The 14,343-nt window shown below is 55.9% G+C and overlaps 1 protein-coding gene across 2 annotated transcripts in view; it reads right to left on the bottom strand.

The window, feature by feature from the left end:
* ACACB (acetyl-CoA carboxylase beta) overlaps window positions 1-14,343 on the bottom strand; it is a 119,010-nt gene continuing 104,667 nt past the window's right edge. For both annotated transcript variants that reach the window (XM_079151250.1, XM_079151251.1), the window contains 12 exons: window positions 12,656-12,766; window positions 11,754-11,897; window positions 11,217-11,337; window positions 9,888-9,984; window positions 8,293-8,389; window positions 7,756-7,891; window positions 6,685-6,862; window positions 5,250-5,362; window positions 2,654-2,808; window positions 1,963-2,133; window positions 1,724-1,860; window positions 1-1,111 (listed from right to left, as the gene is read on the bottom strand). In XM_079151250.1, coding sequence (XP_079007376.1) covers window positions 985-1,111; window positions 1,724-1,860; window positions 1,963-2,133; window positions 2,654-2,808; window positions 5,250-5,362; window positions 6,685-6,862; window positions 7,756-7,891; window positions 8,293-8,389; window positions 9,888-9,984; window positions 11,217-11,337; window positions 11,754-11,897; window positions 12,656-12,766 — 1,587 coding nt within the window. In that variant the 3' untranslated portion in view covers window positions 1-984. The remainder of the gene's footprint in view (window positions 1,112-1,723; window positions 1,861-1,962; window positions 2,134-2,653; window positions 2,809-5,249; window positions 5,363-6,684; window positions 6,863-7,755; window positions 7,892-8,292; window positions 8,390-9,887; window positions 9,985-11,216; window positions 11,338-11,753; window positions 11,898-12,655; window positions 12,767-14,343) is intronic.

The following is a 14,343-nucleotide window of genomic DNA, read 5'->3' as shown; positions in this document are numbered from 1 at the left end:
CCCACTGGCCTGGCATCACGTTCAGCGTCCTCGGACGAGCTGCCCGGCGCAGTGGCCAGTGGTGACCAGCTCCCCCAACCCCATCGTGGGCAGGGTCAGGGGCCGGGGCGACCATCACAGAGTTCTTCCTGAGCAGACTGGCAGGGTCTTTGCTGTCTGGTCCTCCGTTGCCGACAGCTCTGCCCTCGGGGCTGGAAGCCACCACGGACATTGAGGCAACAGGTGAAGAGGAGACGGTGCCTCACGGGCCCTCAAGGGGGAGGTGGCAGTGACCTCAGCCATGACCTGAGTGAGCAAGCTAGGCCATGAGTCGAGAGGGGCCCCCCTGCATCTCTGCACCCCCAGATCAGGCCTGAGCATCAGGTCCTGCAGGGTGTTTGTTCTCCTTGGAGAGAGGGGTGGACAGAGCTCGGTGAGCCCAGAAAAGCCCCCTCCAGAGGCCCAGGCCCGGGCCCGTCCGCTGATTCGGCTTCCTCCGAAGAAGAAGCCCTGCTCCGGAGCACCTGCGATCCTAGTGATTCTCTAGGGCCGTTTGGGAATTAAATACCATTTCATTCTCTTAAGAATTAAAAAAATTATTCAGACCCTTTCCCAGTTGGCTAGGCGGGATCTCATTACAAAAATAGGGCTCCTGGGCTCTGGGTTTGCTTCCCCGCCCCTGCCTGTTTATTCTGCTGAAATACATAAGATGTTTATATCAAGTGCTGGTCTTGGAATAAAAAAAAAAAAAAAGAGTCCACGATCTGATAGAAAAGGAGCTGACGAGCATCCAGCCCCGCATCCCAAGCTCCCCAAAGCTGAAGGAAGTCGCGACGTCCCAGTTCGATGCGATTCAGTGTCGGAGCAAGTGTCTGAAGACTTCCCAACGAGGGAGAGGAGGCGACTCCTGAGCCTCTTACTGAGACGGGGTGGGCCAAGGAGCCGCGGAGGCCCTGGCTAGGCCCGTGGCCGCTGGGCAGGGCTCCTGGAGTGGCCTGGCGGAGTTCAGGTGGATGCGGGGCTCTCGGCGGAAGACAGCAGCTGAGCCACCTGGGCCCGCTCTGCCGGGCTGATGTGCTGGCTCAGGTACACGACGCAGTCCATGGCCACCTCGGGGTGCTCCTGGACCAGGCTGCAGGGGACGGAGAGAAGGGCTGGGGCCGCTGCGTGGCAGAGGCCCTGGCCCTGTCCTCTTCCTGGGCAAGCTCCTGGTCCCCTTCCTTCTGGACACCTCAAGGGCACCTTCCTCCCTGGTCCCTGGCTGTGTGATGGGCCCTCTTGATTTTCTCTGGTGTGGTCCTCCTGCCTCTGCCTCCGGAATCCCCGGATGGCAGGTGTGAGGTGCCCTGAGGGTAGGCCTCCAGCTTCAGACCCTGAACGGGGTCCCCTTGCCTCCTAGCTGCCTCCAGGGCTCTCGGGCAAGGGGGGCCTCTGGAAAGGGGGGCAGTGGGAGGGAGCCCACAGCTTCAGGTCTGGTGGGCCTGTGGGTTCTCTAACCAACCAGGCTCCAGCTGTGACAAGGGACAATCACCCTCCAGATCCCAGCAAGGATCCCAAGTGGAAGGCGTCCTGTGCGTCTGTGACACTGCAGGACTCTGTGCCTCCCCTGTGCCGGGAGAGGGGGCGGCACAGCCCAGCATGAGCGCCTGGGGCCTCGGTGCCAAAAGCAGGGTGGGTTCAAGTGGCCGCTGGGGAGCTGGGCAGCCGGAGACCCAGCCCAGGGTGGGGGCAGGTGGGCACTCACCCCCGGATGGTCTTGAGGACAGAGTCGCGCTTCAGGTACTTGATGTTCTCGCAGATGGTGCAGCGCAGGCCGTCCCCCGCCTGCCAGTGCTGCTCCAGCCACTGCACGACCACCTGGTTGTTGTCCCACAGGTAGGCCTGGCCAGGGGCAGGGGCACGGCTGCCTCAGACGGGGACCCTGCGGGGCGGGCTGCCCGCCTGCGCCCCTGGCCACCCTGCCTCCTCCCACACCAGGCCCACCTGCACGGCGCCCTCGGTCTCCACGAACCAGCGGCGCAGCATGGACTGCATGTGCTCCTGGCTGAGGTCGCCGCTGGCGCGCAGGATCTCCTGCTTGACCTGGTCTTCCAGGAGCAGGCGGCGCAGGCGCCAGTACAGGAAGGTGCGCGCCGTCCGCCACTCCAGGACGTCCTGCGGGTGAGCGGGTCTGAGCCCCGGAGAGGCGCGCGGCACGGGCACCAGCCCTGACCTCGCGGGACAGTGGCCGCCCAGGGCAGGGCCCGGCTCGGTGACCCTCCCGGGCTGCGCCCAGGACGGGGCAGAGCCAGCCTGCCAGGAGGCCAGGCGGTCGGGCCACAGGCGACAAAATGTTCCCCGTCCACACCCAGCACCACCCAACCCTGGAGAACGTTCCAGCAGGAGAAGCTGGCGGGCAGCGGCGGCGATTATGGGATGTCCCCTGGGGGCGGGGCCGAAGCCAGGACGGCAGGCGGGAATGGGGCTTCCAAGCCTCGCCCGGGGCCACGCAGTGTAGTCTGATGACACAGCTCTCCAAACGCGGAGCCACCTGCCATCGCCCGGGGATGTGCAGGAATGCCAGGCTCCTGCCCTCGGGTGGGAGCCGCGAGCATCGGATTTCTAAGCTCCCCGGGTCGACCCACCCCAAACCCCCGACCCCAAATCTCCACGCGTGGGAACCGGGCGGCCTTACGGAGATGACGCCCTTCTCCAGCATCCTGCCCGGCGTGTCGTGCAGGTCGGCGAACTGCACCGCCACCTGGTGGTAGATGGGGAGCAGCAGCTCCTCGCGAGCCTTCAGCCGTCCCTCCAGGTCCTTGCGCTCCTTCTCGGGGAGCTGCGACGACCCTGCAGGGGAGCGGACAAGCGGGTCAGGACTTCAGGGAGACCGCAGCAGACGGCTACGTGCAGGACAGGACTTGCCCCATGAGATATGGGGGTTTACCACTGATGTTCCCCCCAAGTCAAGCAACTTCTGCGGGCTCAGGAATGGACGCACAACCGCAGGAGAGCATCCTACACGCACTTTTAAATCAGACCCCTTCTACCAGACCCTCTGGGCTACATAGCGTCTATCGATTAGTATTTTAATACACATTATAAAATGCAGTATGCGAATCTTATAACTCCGTACTAATTTGACAACTTGGATGGAAGCGATTTCTTGAAATACCCAATCCAGCAAAGCTCATCCAAGAGGAAACAGCTAATGAAAAGAGACCTATAAAGTGTGGTACACACCTGTCGTCCCAGCAGCTCAGGAGGCTGAGGCAGGAGGATCTCGAGTTCAAAGCCAGCCTCAGCAACTTAGCAAGTCCCTAAGCAACTTAGGCAAGACCCTGTCTCTAAATAATATATAAAAAGGGCTGGGGATGCAGCTCCGTGGTTAAGTGCCCTTAGGTTCAATCCCCCATACCAAAAAAAAAAAAAAAACAAGAAAGAAAATAGTCATATAAGATGGAGACTTCACAGCGAGAAACTTCCTATCAAAGATTTAAAGAAATAATGGCAATTGTACCCAAACCCAGAAAATAGAAGAGTAGACTTCTAAATCTCCAAGGTCAGAATTACCCTGACACCAAAAAAAAGAAATCACACACATCCGGCAATAAATCTTGCAGAAAACACAGTTATAAAGACGTTGGCATAATGCGGAGGCCAAATACGGACATCCGAAGGAAATTCCACGGACAGGCCACAAATGAGACAAAACTGGTCAAATGCCTGACGTCTGACTGGAACTTCTAAAGGCACCACTCGTAGGCTCTCCAAGCTCTCGTTTCCTTTGCGGTGCAGAAGCTTTTTCGTTTGATGCTGCAGCTCTTGTTGATCCCTGGCTTCATTTCTTGGGCTTTAGGGTCTTGTCGATGAAGTTGGCGTCTGCGGCAGCGTGTTGGCGTGTTGAGTCCGTCGAGTTCTTGCAGAGTGTCTGGTCTCTGATCCACTTTTGTGCAGGGTGACAGAGGAGGATGTAGTTCCCCATTCTTCTCCCCAATGATATCCAGTTCTCCCAGCACCATTTGTTAAAAAGGCTGTCTTCCCTCCAGGGTATGTGGCTGGCACCTTTGCCGAGTATCGGATGACTCTGTCTTCTAGTCCATTGGTCCTTGTGTCTATTTTGATGCCAATGCCATGCTGGTTCTGGTACCGTAGCTCTGTAGTATAATCGGAGGTCCCAGCATTGGCTCTTCTTGCTCGGGATTGCTTTGGTTATTCTGGGTCTTTTATTCTTCCAAATAAATTTCAGGACTGCTGCTTTTACAGTCCTAAATGAAGAATGTCATTGGCATGTCGATGGGAATTGCTTGAATCGGTATCACACTTTCAGTCATTGGGCCACTTTGACTTTATTAATTTCGTCTATCCAAGAACATGGGAGAAAATCTTCGCCAGCTGCTCCTCCACTGAGATTAATATCCATAATATATAAAGAACTCAAAAACTTAAACACAACCCCTCCCCCACAAATAACCCAATTTAAAAAATGGGCAAAAGAACTAAATGGATATATCTTAAAACAGGCAATAGAAAGGGCCCACAAAGATTCAGAAAAATGTTCTAACTGGAGCCAGCTCCATTCCACAAATGTACGATCACGTCGAAATGAACCCTGATATTAGGTGTCAATATAATGCACTAATAAAAATGTTACATAAATAGATAATTGGTCACCCACCAAAATTCTAGTGGTCCTAATTGGCTCCCAATACTACAATTGTTACACTTTGTGCTAAGAAATAAATTTGCAATGGTAAATTGTTTAGCAGACCTAACCCAAAACATCCAAAATCCAAATGCTGCAAAGAACTAAAACTTTTTAAGCGCTGACATGATGTCACAAGGAGAGAACTCCTGACCTCATGCGACAGACCATCATCGAAATGCAGGCGCATTAAAACCTTGTAAGAAATCACCTTCGGGTTTTATAAATAAGGTGGAAACGGAACATAAACGAGCTTTGTGTTTAGATGTGAGTCCCGTCCCCAGGAGATTTTGTTGTATAGATGCAGATATTTCCAAGTCCAAAAAAATTTGGCAATCTGGAACATTTCTGTACCCAAGGGATAGTAAACCTCAGTATGCGTCTGTGTGTGTGTGTGTGTGTGTGTGTGTGTGTGTGTGTGTGTGAATGTTAAAAGGAAATACAAAAATTTGGAAAATCTCACAATGACCACACCACAGCCGTGTTTGGTGTGTCTTTATTGTATTTTTAACCCACTAGTAACCACCCGTGATGGAACCAGTTGGCCGCTCCGGCCTCCGAGGGGCGATGCTCCTGGCCCTCTTACCTAGCTGCTCCACCAGCTTCTTGTAGGCTGGGTCGATCCGCCTCATGGCCTTTACCAGATCTTTCTTCCGGAACTTAATCTCCACCGTACCCTCTGGCTCCAGAACACCCCCCCTGTAAAAAGAAGAGGCAGGGATGGGGAGGATACAGGTATCGCCTAGCCACTGACAATGGTGGTCGAGGGAGCTGAGGGTAAGAGAGCTGGGCAACCTGGGTGTCAGCTCTCAGGCAGATTTGCTGTGTGCCCTCAGGCAAGTCACTTTCCCTCTCTGGGTTTCTGTTTCTCTATCCAGAGAAGGAAGGACTGAGTCAACTTTTTTAAATTATGCTTTCTGAACTCTGGAGAACCCTTGGAGCTTCATGAACATATGACTTCCTCCGTAACAGCATAACTCTGAGCACCGTCCTTTCTGACTTTCCCAACGTCTGTTCTTCTAGAGTTGGGACACAGTCTGTGAGCTCTTTAAAGTTTAGAAGGCATGAGGAGAGCCCAGCATGTCCTGAGAGACAACACTCTCATGTCCAACCTTCTCACTTACCCCGCAGTCTACCTTGCTCCCTTTTGCTTTTGATGGCTTAAGCCCTAAGAAACACAACAGGCAGCTCTGAGCTTCCTAGTGGCCAGGGTGAGAAGGTACTGTTGAGCCGACTCAAGTGTGGTGCGGGATTCTGAGTTTTTCTCAAGGACTGGCCCCCAGGAGGATCTGGGCACCAGGAAGACTGGACATCATGTCACAATACCTAACAAAATGCCTGGCACGTGGCAGGAACTCAGTAACGGCCCACTGAATCGAAGGAGGAAGGCAGGCATGAACATGGGGACTGTGTGCCTCTATCTGGGGAAGAACTACTCTTGAGGACTTTATGTCCGACACAGCAGGTGGCATAAAGGGTTCCCGCTGAAGGCCTCAATCCTCCTACGGCAGGCATTCTTATCTTCATCCTTTCTAGAAGAGTGCCTGGGGTTAATTCCTCCTAAAGAAAATACCGAGAAGATTCCTCTCCCACAAAGAACTGGGATCCCCTCGTCCAAGACGCCTTCATCCAGTCGTGTGCTCAGGAAGCACGGCCTCACCCGCCAGGAGGAGTCAGGCCCTGTGATGGACCCTGGGCCCTAAAACTAGCTTCAGAGTCTGGTGAGAGGTGCCTGGCTCGTATTTCCCTTTTCATCCTGACTGCCAGGAGGCTCACATGCTTTTGGTCTTTCCTTGATTGTTTCTATTTCTTATTATTTTATTATTTTTCGATTGTGAACTTCCTTGAGAGTACGTTACCTAAAAAGAGACAAAACCTCCACCACCTGTGGGTTCCAGCCCCTGGCTGTTGAGAAAATCCACTCTCATGCTGCTTCTGCCCCAGTCGAGGGAAGGGAGGGGACCCGAGAATGTCCCCTGTGACTTCAGCGGTGCTGGGGGATGCGGGGGCGGCACACCCACCTGCTCTCCTTGTCCGCGTACATCTCTATGCACAGGGGGTTGATGGTGGAGTCCAGGACCACCCAGGAGCCTCCACGGAGCTCTGCGTAGGGCGGGATGTAGATCAGGATGGGCTGCTTGTACTGCCTGAGGCCGTCCACGATGTAGGCTCCGAACTTCAGCACCTGGTCATACATATCTGAAAGGCAAGGTCGCCCGTCTGCTGAGGTGACTGGAGGCCCGCGGCCTAAAGTGTCCCGGGGTCCCCAGGGAGTGGGGTCAGCTGGGAGGCGTGGCGCGCTCTCGGCTGGGACTGGGGGGCCAGTCCGGGCATAGACTGTTCCCTGAGTGGCGGTGTGGCCTTGGACAGGTCGGCCACCCAGAGTCCTCGCCTGGGAACAGGCACCGCACGCAACTGGCCTCTGAGACCCCTTCCGCCCTGACCTGTGCTCCCGGCACAGGGAGCTTGTCCCCAGGCCGCATGACCCTCGTCTCCCACCAAGACACACCACTCCAAGTGCCCGGGCGCCCTCCATGGTGACAGCAACAACATCACCCACAAGAGGCCGCGTGCCAGGGTCGGCACACTGGATCTCCCCGCGGCCCTCCCTCCGAGGTTGGTCCTAAACTTTAACTCCTTTCACAAAGGAGGGAAACTGAGGCTCAGTGAGGTTGCCCAGCTAGCAAGGATGCACAGCAGATCTGCCTCCCTCCCCACAGAGAGCCGCCATCTCTCAAAATGCTGGGTGGCTCAGAGAGTCTGCACAGCCCTGAGGTGACCTGAGGCTCGGAGCTGCACCCAGGAAGGAGGACGGGTACATGTCCTCCTCATGTTACCAAGCGGGGAGGTGAGAGCCCAGGCCACCCAGGCGCTTCCAGGGCCGACCTCCCTGCCTGCCCCTCCAGGGGCGGCCCTAGGAAGCCGCGTGGCCTCCGGTGCGCGGTGCCTCATCTATAAAACAGGGCGGCGTTACCTGAACCGCCTCCCGCCTTCAGGAGGAACGGCTAAGGTGACCGAGGGAGAGGACATGCAGAAGGAGCTGCCCCGGGCACCCGAGGCTCCAGGCCACCGTGCGGACAGGGTGGCCCTACCTTTCATGCCCCCGGAGAAGCCCCTCCAGTTGGCAAAGATGAGCAGAGGCAACTTCTCCCGGTTGAAGTCCCGGATGGCCTGGGCCGTTTTGTAGGCCGAGTCTGGGAACCACACCTGGCCGGCCTGCTGGATTATCTGGAAGACAGAGCTGCCTGCTCAGGCGCTGTGAGCAGCAGGGGACGGGGACGCAGGGGCCCCCGGCCGGCCTGGCCCTGGCACCCACAGCAGAGCAGAGGCTCTGAAGGGGGACCCAGAGCTCACTTGCTCTGGCCCTCATGTGACCGCGTAGCACAGCGAGGGCCCCCTGTACCCCGGCCCCGGGCAGTTCCCAGTGTGGGCTGCAGCCGAGCAGAGAAACGGCAGCGGGCCGGGCAGGGGCAGGCGGGGCCCCCAGGACACTGCTGCAGCGGAGGGAGCCCGAGAGCGCGCGCCACCCGGGGCCACGACCCCTGCTTCCCGCCTCCCACCTGGGACAGCAGGACCCGCTCCCACCAGCAGAGTGAGCGGACCAGCAGCCGTGGTCCCAGCCTCCTCACCTTGGCCTCAGAGTCAAGGTTGGCTGGGTCTGCGGGGACAGCCATCTCCACGGTCCTCGTCTCCACGGCAATCACCCCGACAGGGATGCCCCCCAGCCTGGAAGGCGAGCACACGTGAGCCGGCGCCGGGCGGCTCCCGGGCAGATCTCGGGGGGCTCGGGGTCCACCCAGCCCTGGCTGCAGGTGTCTCTGGGAGTGGGGACCCAGCCATGCGGAGGAGAACACCAGCTTCGATCCGGTGGATTAGTAGAAGGCAAGGAAAAAGCTCCCGCGTGCTGAGAACCCAGCCAGCTGGGGTCCTGCGGGGACCCTCGGGGGGCGGGACCTGTCGGGGGAGGGGCGCGGGGGCCAGAGCTGCTGGTCCCAAAGGACTTCCTGCGATGGCGGCTGGACTGTCGCACACGGCAGCCACGAGCCTAACTCAGCAGGTGGGGGCGAGGAAGCACCCAGGCGGACGGACCTCTATCATTCAAATGCCAGCCCTAGACTTCTTATGTCAGGGCCTCGCATGTGTCAGTCAAGCGCTCACAGGCCTTAAGTGTCCACTTGAACCATCACCTGCCGCTGGTGATGACCACGGCCGACAGGCAGGCAGGGACAAGCCACCCGTGGAAACTCAGCTCAGGGGACGCCACGACACCAGTCACCGTCACCACGTCCTGCTGGCCACCCCAGGCCACGAGCATCACGGGGATGTTCTCTTTCACTCATGCAATGACCCTACGGGCAGCTGGGGGACAGCCACCCCCACACCAAGGGCTTCCGTGTGGAAGGAGGTATGGACTTCATCTCAGGTTTTTATGAAAAAGGCTTTTTAAAATAAACGCTTGCGGAGAAAGCGACTTTGTGCCGAAACTCCGCGTAGGGTCCCAGTGTTTATTGTCCAGGAAGGTCAGCGATAATGATGATGACAGGAGCAACCACCCCTCGGGGGGCGCCCTGGAAGATGCTCTCAGTCTGTAACACCAACACCCTTCGGGTAGGATTATCATGCCCGTCTTACAGATGAGGGCACGGAGGGAGGCCCAGGGACGGCGAGGGGTGACGCCAGGGCTCGACCTGACGTCCACGCCAGAGCCTGGACGTGCAGCTACAACTTGGTGCCAGGGATCTGAGGATGCGGCCCTGGGCTCCAGGTGAGGGAAGAGTTTTTGGGCAGCTGGAGCTGTCCCAAAGGACGAGGCCGTGTGGCCGGAGAGCGGAACCCGCCTCTGGAGGCCCGGCAGCGCGGAGGCCTCCGTCAGCCCCCTCGGGGCTCCTGACATGGGGCTCAGAGTGCTGAGTGTCTGGGGTTCTCTGGAAGGGTACCCAGGGCCACCTTCTGAGTCCCAAAGGGACCCATGGTGAGGGGACAGAGGCTAGGGGCAAGGTCCCCACCCCAGGAGTAGCTGAGATGCCTTCTGAGGCCACAGACGAGACCAAACTCTACCAACGGCTTCGTCCTCCAGAAAACCTTTTGCCAGACTTTTTTTTTTTTCCTTTCAGAAAATCCTGGGACCAAGGAGAAAACACCCCTGGGACCCCGGGTTTGGTGCCTGGGAGTCCCAAGGCCTGCAAGGCCAGGCTGGCAGCGGCTCCCTCTGCCTCAGGGTTACCTTGCTCGCCCTGCCACCACCGTCTGGGCCCAGGGCGCCATGATTTCCTTGAAACTGCCCTGGTCGAAGAATCCGCTCTGCCAGGTTCCCTTCAGAGCTGTGGGCAGAAGACAGGAGCCCAGGTGGATGACACCCCAGGCCGTCGTCCCCGGCCTGAGGACAGCCTGACTTTGATCTCACAGCCCTAAAAACACGCAGATCCCATCACCCGCCTCCCCAGATCCAAACGGAAGCAACAGAAAACATGGCTGCGGAGACGTTCCGCCCACACGGAGCCTCCAGCTGCCTTCAACCCCGGTCGATGGCAGACACCCTGGAATCCAAACCCCAGTCCCTGCCCCACCTGACCAGGAGCATGCCTTCCAGACACCTCGTTCAGGAAGGGACCAGAGCCCTGGAAACCATCCCTGACCTGCTGCCAGACCCCTGGACTGGCAAGAAAGCCTTCCACTTCCCAGAGAAGGATAAAAATGACTGACGCCAACTGCCACATCCGGGAAGGAAACAGTAACTTAAATCCATGGCCCAGCATCACGGTCATGACGAGAAGAGAGAAGCTGGCAGGAAGCATCTCAGGCTGCAGGCGTGGGAGACCAGAGCTGGGTGCTGGGACCCAAATGGCCCACCCGGGTGTCCACGGCAGGCCTGGCCTGACTGGACGGAGAAGGCTTTCAGCACGACGCAGAACAGCTGAACTGATTTGGAGGCGGCCCCTCCGTGCTTACAGCAGCAAGCACCCAAGAGGAAAGCAGAGAGGGAAGAGACCAGGAGATGCTTCTGCTGACCAGAGGGTCACACCTCCTGCCTCGATGCTCAGCTGAATGAGCAGACCAAGGTCGATGGGGAGCCGCGGTGGAATTCTAGACTTGGGATATGGTGACAGGGTAGCTCAGCTTTCCTGTCTGTTCTGGTTGCTCAGAGTGTTAATGACATACCTCCGGGAGACAAAGCTATCCCTTTCAGATGGGGAGAGAAGTGTGTATGTGTACATGCATGCGTGTGTGTGTGTGTGTGTGTGTGTGTGTGTGTGTGTGTGTGTGTGTGCCTGCCCCAAAGAGGCCAAGGTGCCCATTCTGGGAAACTCACAGAGTCCCCTTCCAGCTATGAGCCCCGGAAACCATGGAAACTGCTTCCAACACTTATTGGTCAATGATCCGGAAACTCATAGAGTAAAATCTCCATCTCCTCACGCCACTGCCATTTCTGCTTAGGGGCACCCGCTAGGATGTGGGGGGAAAATATTAATGCTTCTACCTTCATGCTTTTTTATCCTGGGCCCAGAAAAGAAACCCAAGTCCCAGGCCCCTGGCAAAACACTTAAGGACTTACTCGGGTGAGGTCTTCCTGCAAGCATCCACCGGGGGTCGTAGGGAGCTCTGGATGGGAGAAATTCGATTTCTCTGTCAATGGGATCAGTGGGTGTGATGATAGGGACTGGGCTGCGGTTATCCTAGAAAAGAAAGCCAGTCTCCAATTCAGTCTCCAGTGCTCATCAGAAACACCTGTGATTTTTCTCCCCCGACTACGATTATGCCTGGTTATGCAGCGATAGCCTCTTGCTAGGGCTTCAGAAGAAATGCCAGACAAGGACTGACCATCTGTGCATTCTTTTTAGTTTTGGGGATCTCTGAGTGCATTTTAGGATTCAAATGGATTTGATGAAGGTGGAGAGTGAAGGTCACTCCTTTCTAAAGGATTCTGCCAAAACAGCAAAGAACAGCTGGTCTTTAGTACAGGGCTGGATATCAGAGAGGCAGGAGGGAGGAGTGAATGAACCCCAGCCACGTAGGAAGTGCTTCCTACCCCCATGCCCACGGCCTTGATGATGGAGTCTCCTGGGCTCTAAGCTCAGGGATGATACTGCACCTTTGGCATATAGGACAGCCACTCCAGTATGGTATAGACCCCTTCAAAGTCATCCGGCACGGTAATGTGGGAGACACCGTTGAAATGCATGATCTGCACGCCACCCAGCTGGTTGTTGGACGTGTAGACCTCTCTTCCCAGCACCTGCGTGGACACAATGCGGTGAGCAAAGTCCTGCATGGCCAGGGGCCCCGTCCTGTGGGAAATCACGTGGCCCAGAGGGGTCCTCCATCCCAGCTGCACGTGAGAATCAACCAGGAGCTTTCAAACCTCCTGCCAGACCAACGACATCAGGAATCACGTATCATTGCTGCTTTTTAAATATCTCCAGGTCATTCCCACACGTGGCCCAATCTGAGGACCAGGGGTGAGGCTGACGACTTTGGCAATCTCAAAACTGTCTCTGGTGCAACAGGTCTACAGTGGTGGGGCTGAGAATCTGCATCTCCAGCAAGTTCCCAGCTGCCGCCGCCGTTGCTGCTGCTGGCGCCAGAAGCAGAGGTTAAGTGTGGAGACTTCCCAGCGACGCGGGGACTCTGAGTACAGTGAAGAAAGTAAACCACCAAGATGCACCTTTGCTATGAATCAGCCACGGGAAGAGCGTGCGTGGGAACCGTGCCAAAATTAGAGCAGCAGCAAAATGATTTCCGGGGCCTTTTCCAGTTTTCTACAAAGTATCACTTTAATATTTGTTAATGTAAAATAGTTCCATCAGAAGAGCTTAAGACTTATTTTGTTTTGGTTCATGAGGGGCCCAGATAATTACAAATTGGAAAAACAGCCCTCATATCAGCAGGAATGAAACTGGCTTCCTATCGGGATGGAGTCCCCGCCAGAGGTCAGTGGAAATGTTTAAAGGACCCTCGGCCCCCACAGCCCCCCGCGGGGCCCCTCTTGGTCACCTTGTTGAGAGCACTAGCTCCTGTGAGGATGATGTGGGAGTTCTCCACCTGGATCACCCTCTGGCCCAGCCTCACCAAGTAGGCCCCGATTCCAAGGGCACGGCAGGTCACCTGAGGAGACAGGACGGCTTTGGAGTCCCACAGGGTGGCCTGTCCCCGGCCCCACGGAGGAAGAACCCAACTGCCTACCAGGCACAAATGAAATTACGTCATGGACATGGCAACCTGATTTGGGGCCAAAGAAGAAAACCAAAGCTCATTCTCCACGCCACTCATTGGGTGGAGCTTGGTTTCTGCTATTACGTGGGTCTTAAGTGTCCCCTAAACGCACACATTGTTACGGTTGAGATGTGGGCTCACATGTGAGATAATACAAGAGATTTAGAGGAGAGATGATTGGGCTATAGCATTAAACTAATCAGAGTTAGTCCCTGATGGGATTAACTGGTAACTGGAGGCGGGTGGGGTGTGGCTGGAGGAGGTGGTGAATTGGGCTTTGGGGTGTATATTTTGTATCTGGAGAGCGGAGTCTCTCTCTGCTTCCTGATCACGTGAGCTGCTTCCCTCTGCCACACTCTTCCGCCATGATGTTCAGCCTCACCACAAGCTCTGAGGAATGGAGCCAGCTGTCTAAGGATTGAGACCTCTGAAACTGTGAGCCCCTAAATAAACTCTTCCTCCTCTACAGTTGTTCTGGTCGGGTCCTTTAGTCACACCAGCAGAAAAAGCTGACTAAAAGACGTGTTAAAGGCTTGGTCCCCAGCCTGGTCATATTGGGAGATTGTGAAAATTTTAAAAGAGAGCACCTAGTAGGAGCACCTTGGGTCACTAGGAACACACCCTTGAAGAGGACTGTGGGACCCCAACCCCTTCCTCGCTCCCTTTGACTTTCTGGCCATGAGGTGAGAGATTTTCCTCCTCCACAGGCCCTCACCATAATGTGCTGCCTGGTCACAGCCCCCAAAAGCGACAGGCCCAACCCATCATGGACCAGAACCTCCAAAACTGTGAGCCAAAATAAACCTTTTCTCTTTGTAAGTTGCTTTTCTCAGGTTATTTGTTACAGTGAGAGGAAGTGGACCAGCACAGCTATCTAAAAAGAACACAGTTCACAAAGAAGAAGGCTGTTAAGATAAGCAGCGGACGGAACATCTGGGATCCCAAGCTGCTCGCGTGCCGCTCAGCCATTCACCAGTGATCTCATGCTCTCGCACAGACAAAAGGACGTCCAGGAGTGAGAGTCAACACGGACGGAATCCAGGTCAGCACTGTGCCAACATCCCCTCCCTGGTTTTGATAATTACCGTGGTAGGTAAGATACTGTCATGGAGGGAGCTGTACAAACGGCACCCAGGAATCCTCTGTACTACCTTGTAGGGTCTGGTGAGTCCTAAACTGTTCCAAAATCCAAAGAAATAGACTACTCATAGATACCTAGACAACAAACTTAAAAAAAAAAAAAAGACTCATGCCCGATCCTTTCCACCTGGAAAATGGAGATCGAACACCATGTGTAACACTAAGGCCTTGAAGGACACTCCATCGTTGAAGAGTACAACTGCTACGGCCACTACGAGAAACAGAGGACATTGTTTTGGACAGGTTGTGTGTGTGTAGGGGAGGGTTCACTTAATACCATTTGAAGTCAGGCAAAACTTTTCCTAAACCCTTAACACCTTTAAAAGAAG

Source organism: Sciurus vulgaris, assembly GCF_902686455.1.
Source record: "Sciurus vulgaris genome assembly, chromosome: 8".
NCBI lineage: Eukaryota > Metazoa > Chordata > Mammalia > Rodentia > Sciuridae > Sciurus > Sciurus vulgaris.
This window is presented reverse-complemented; position numbering and strand designations above follow the sequence as displayed.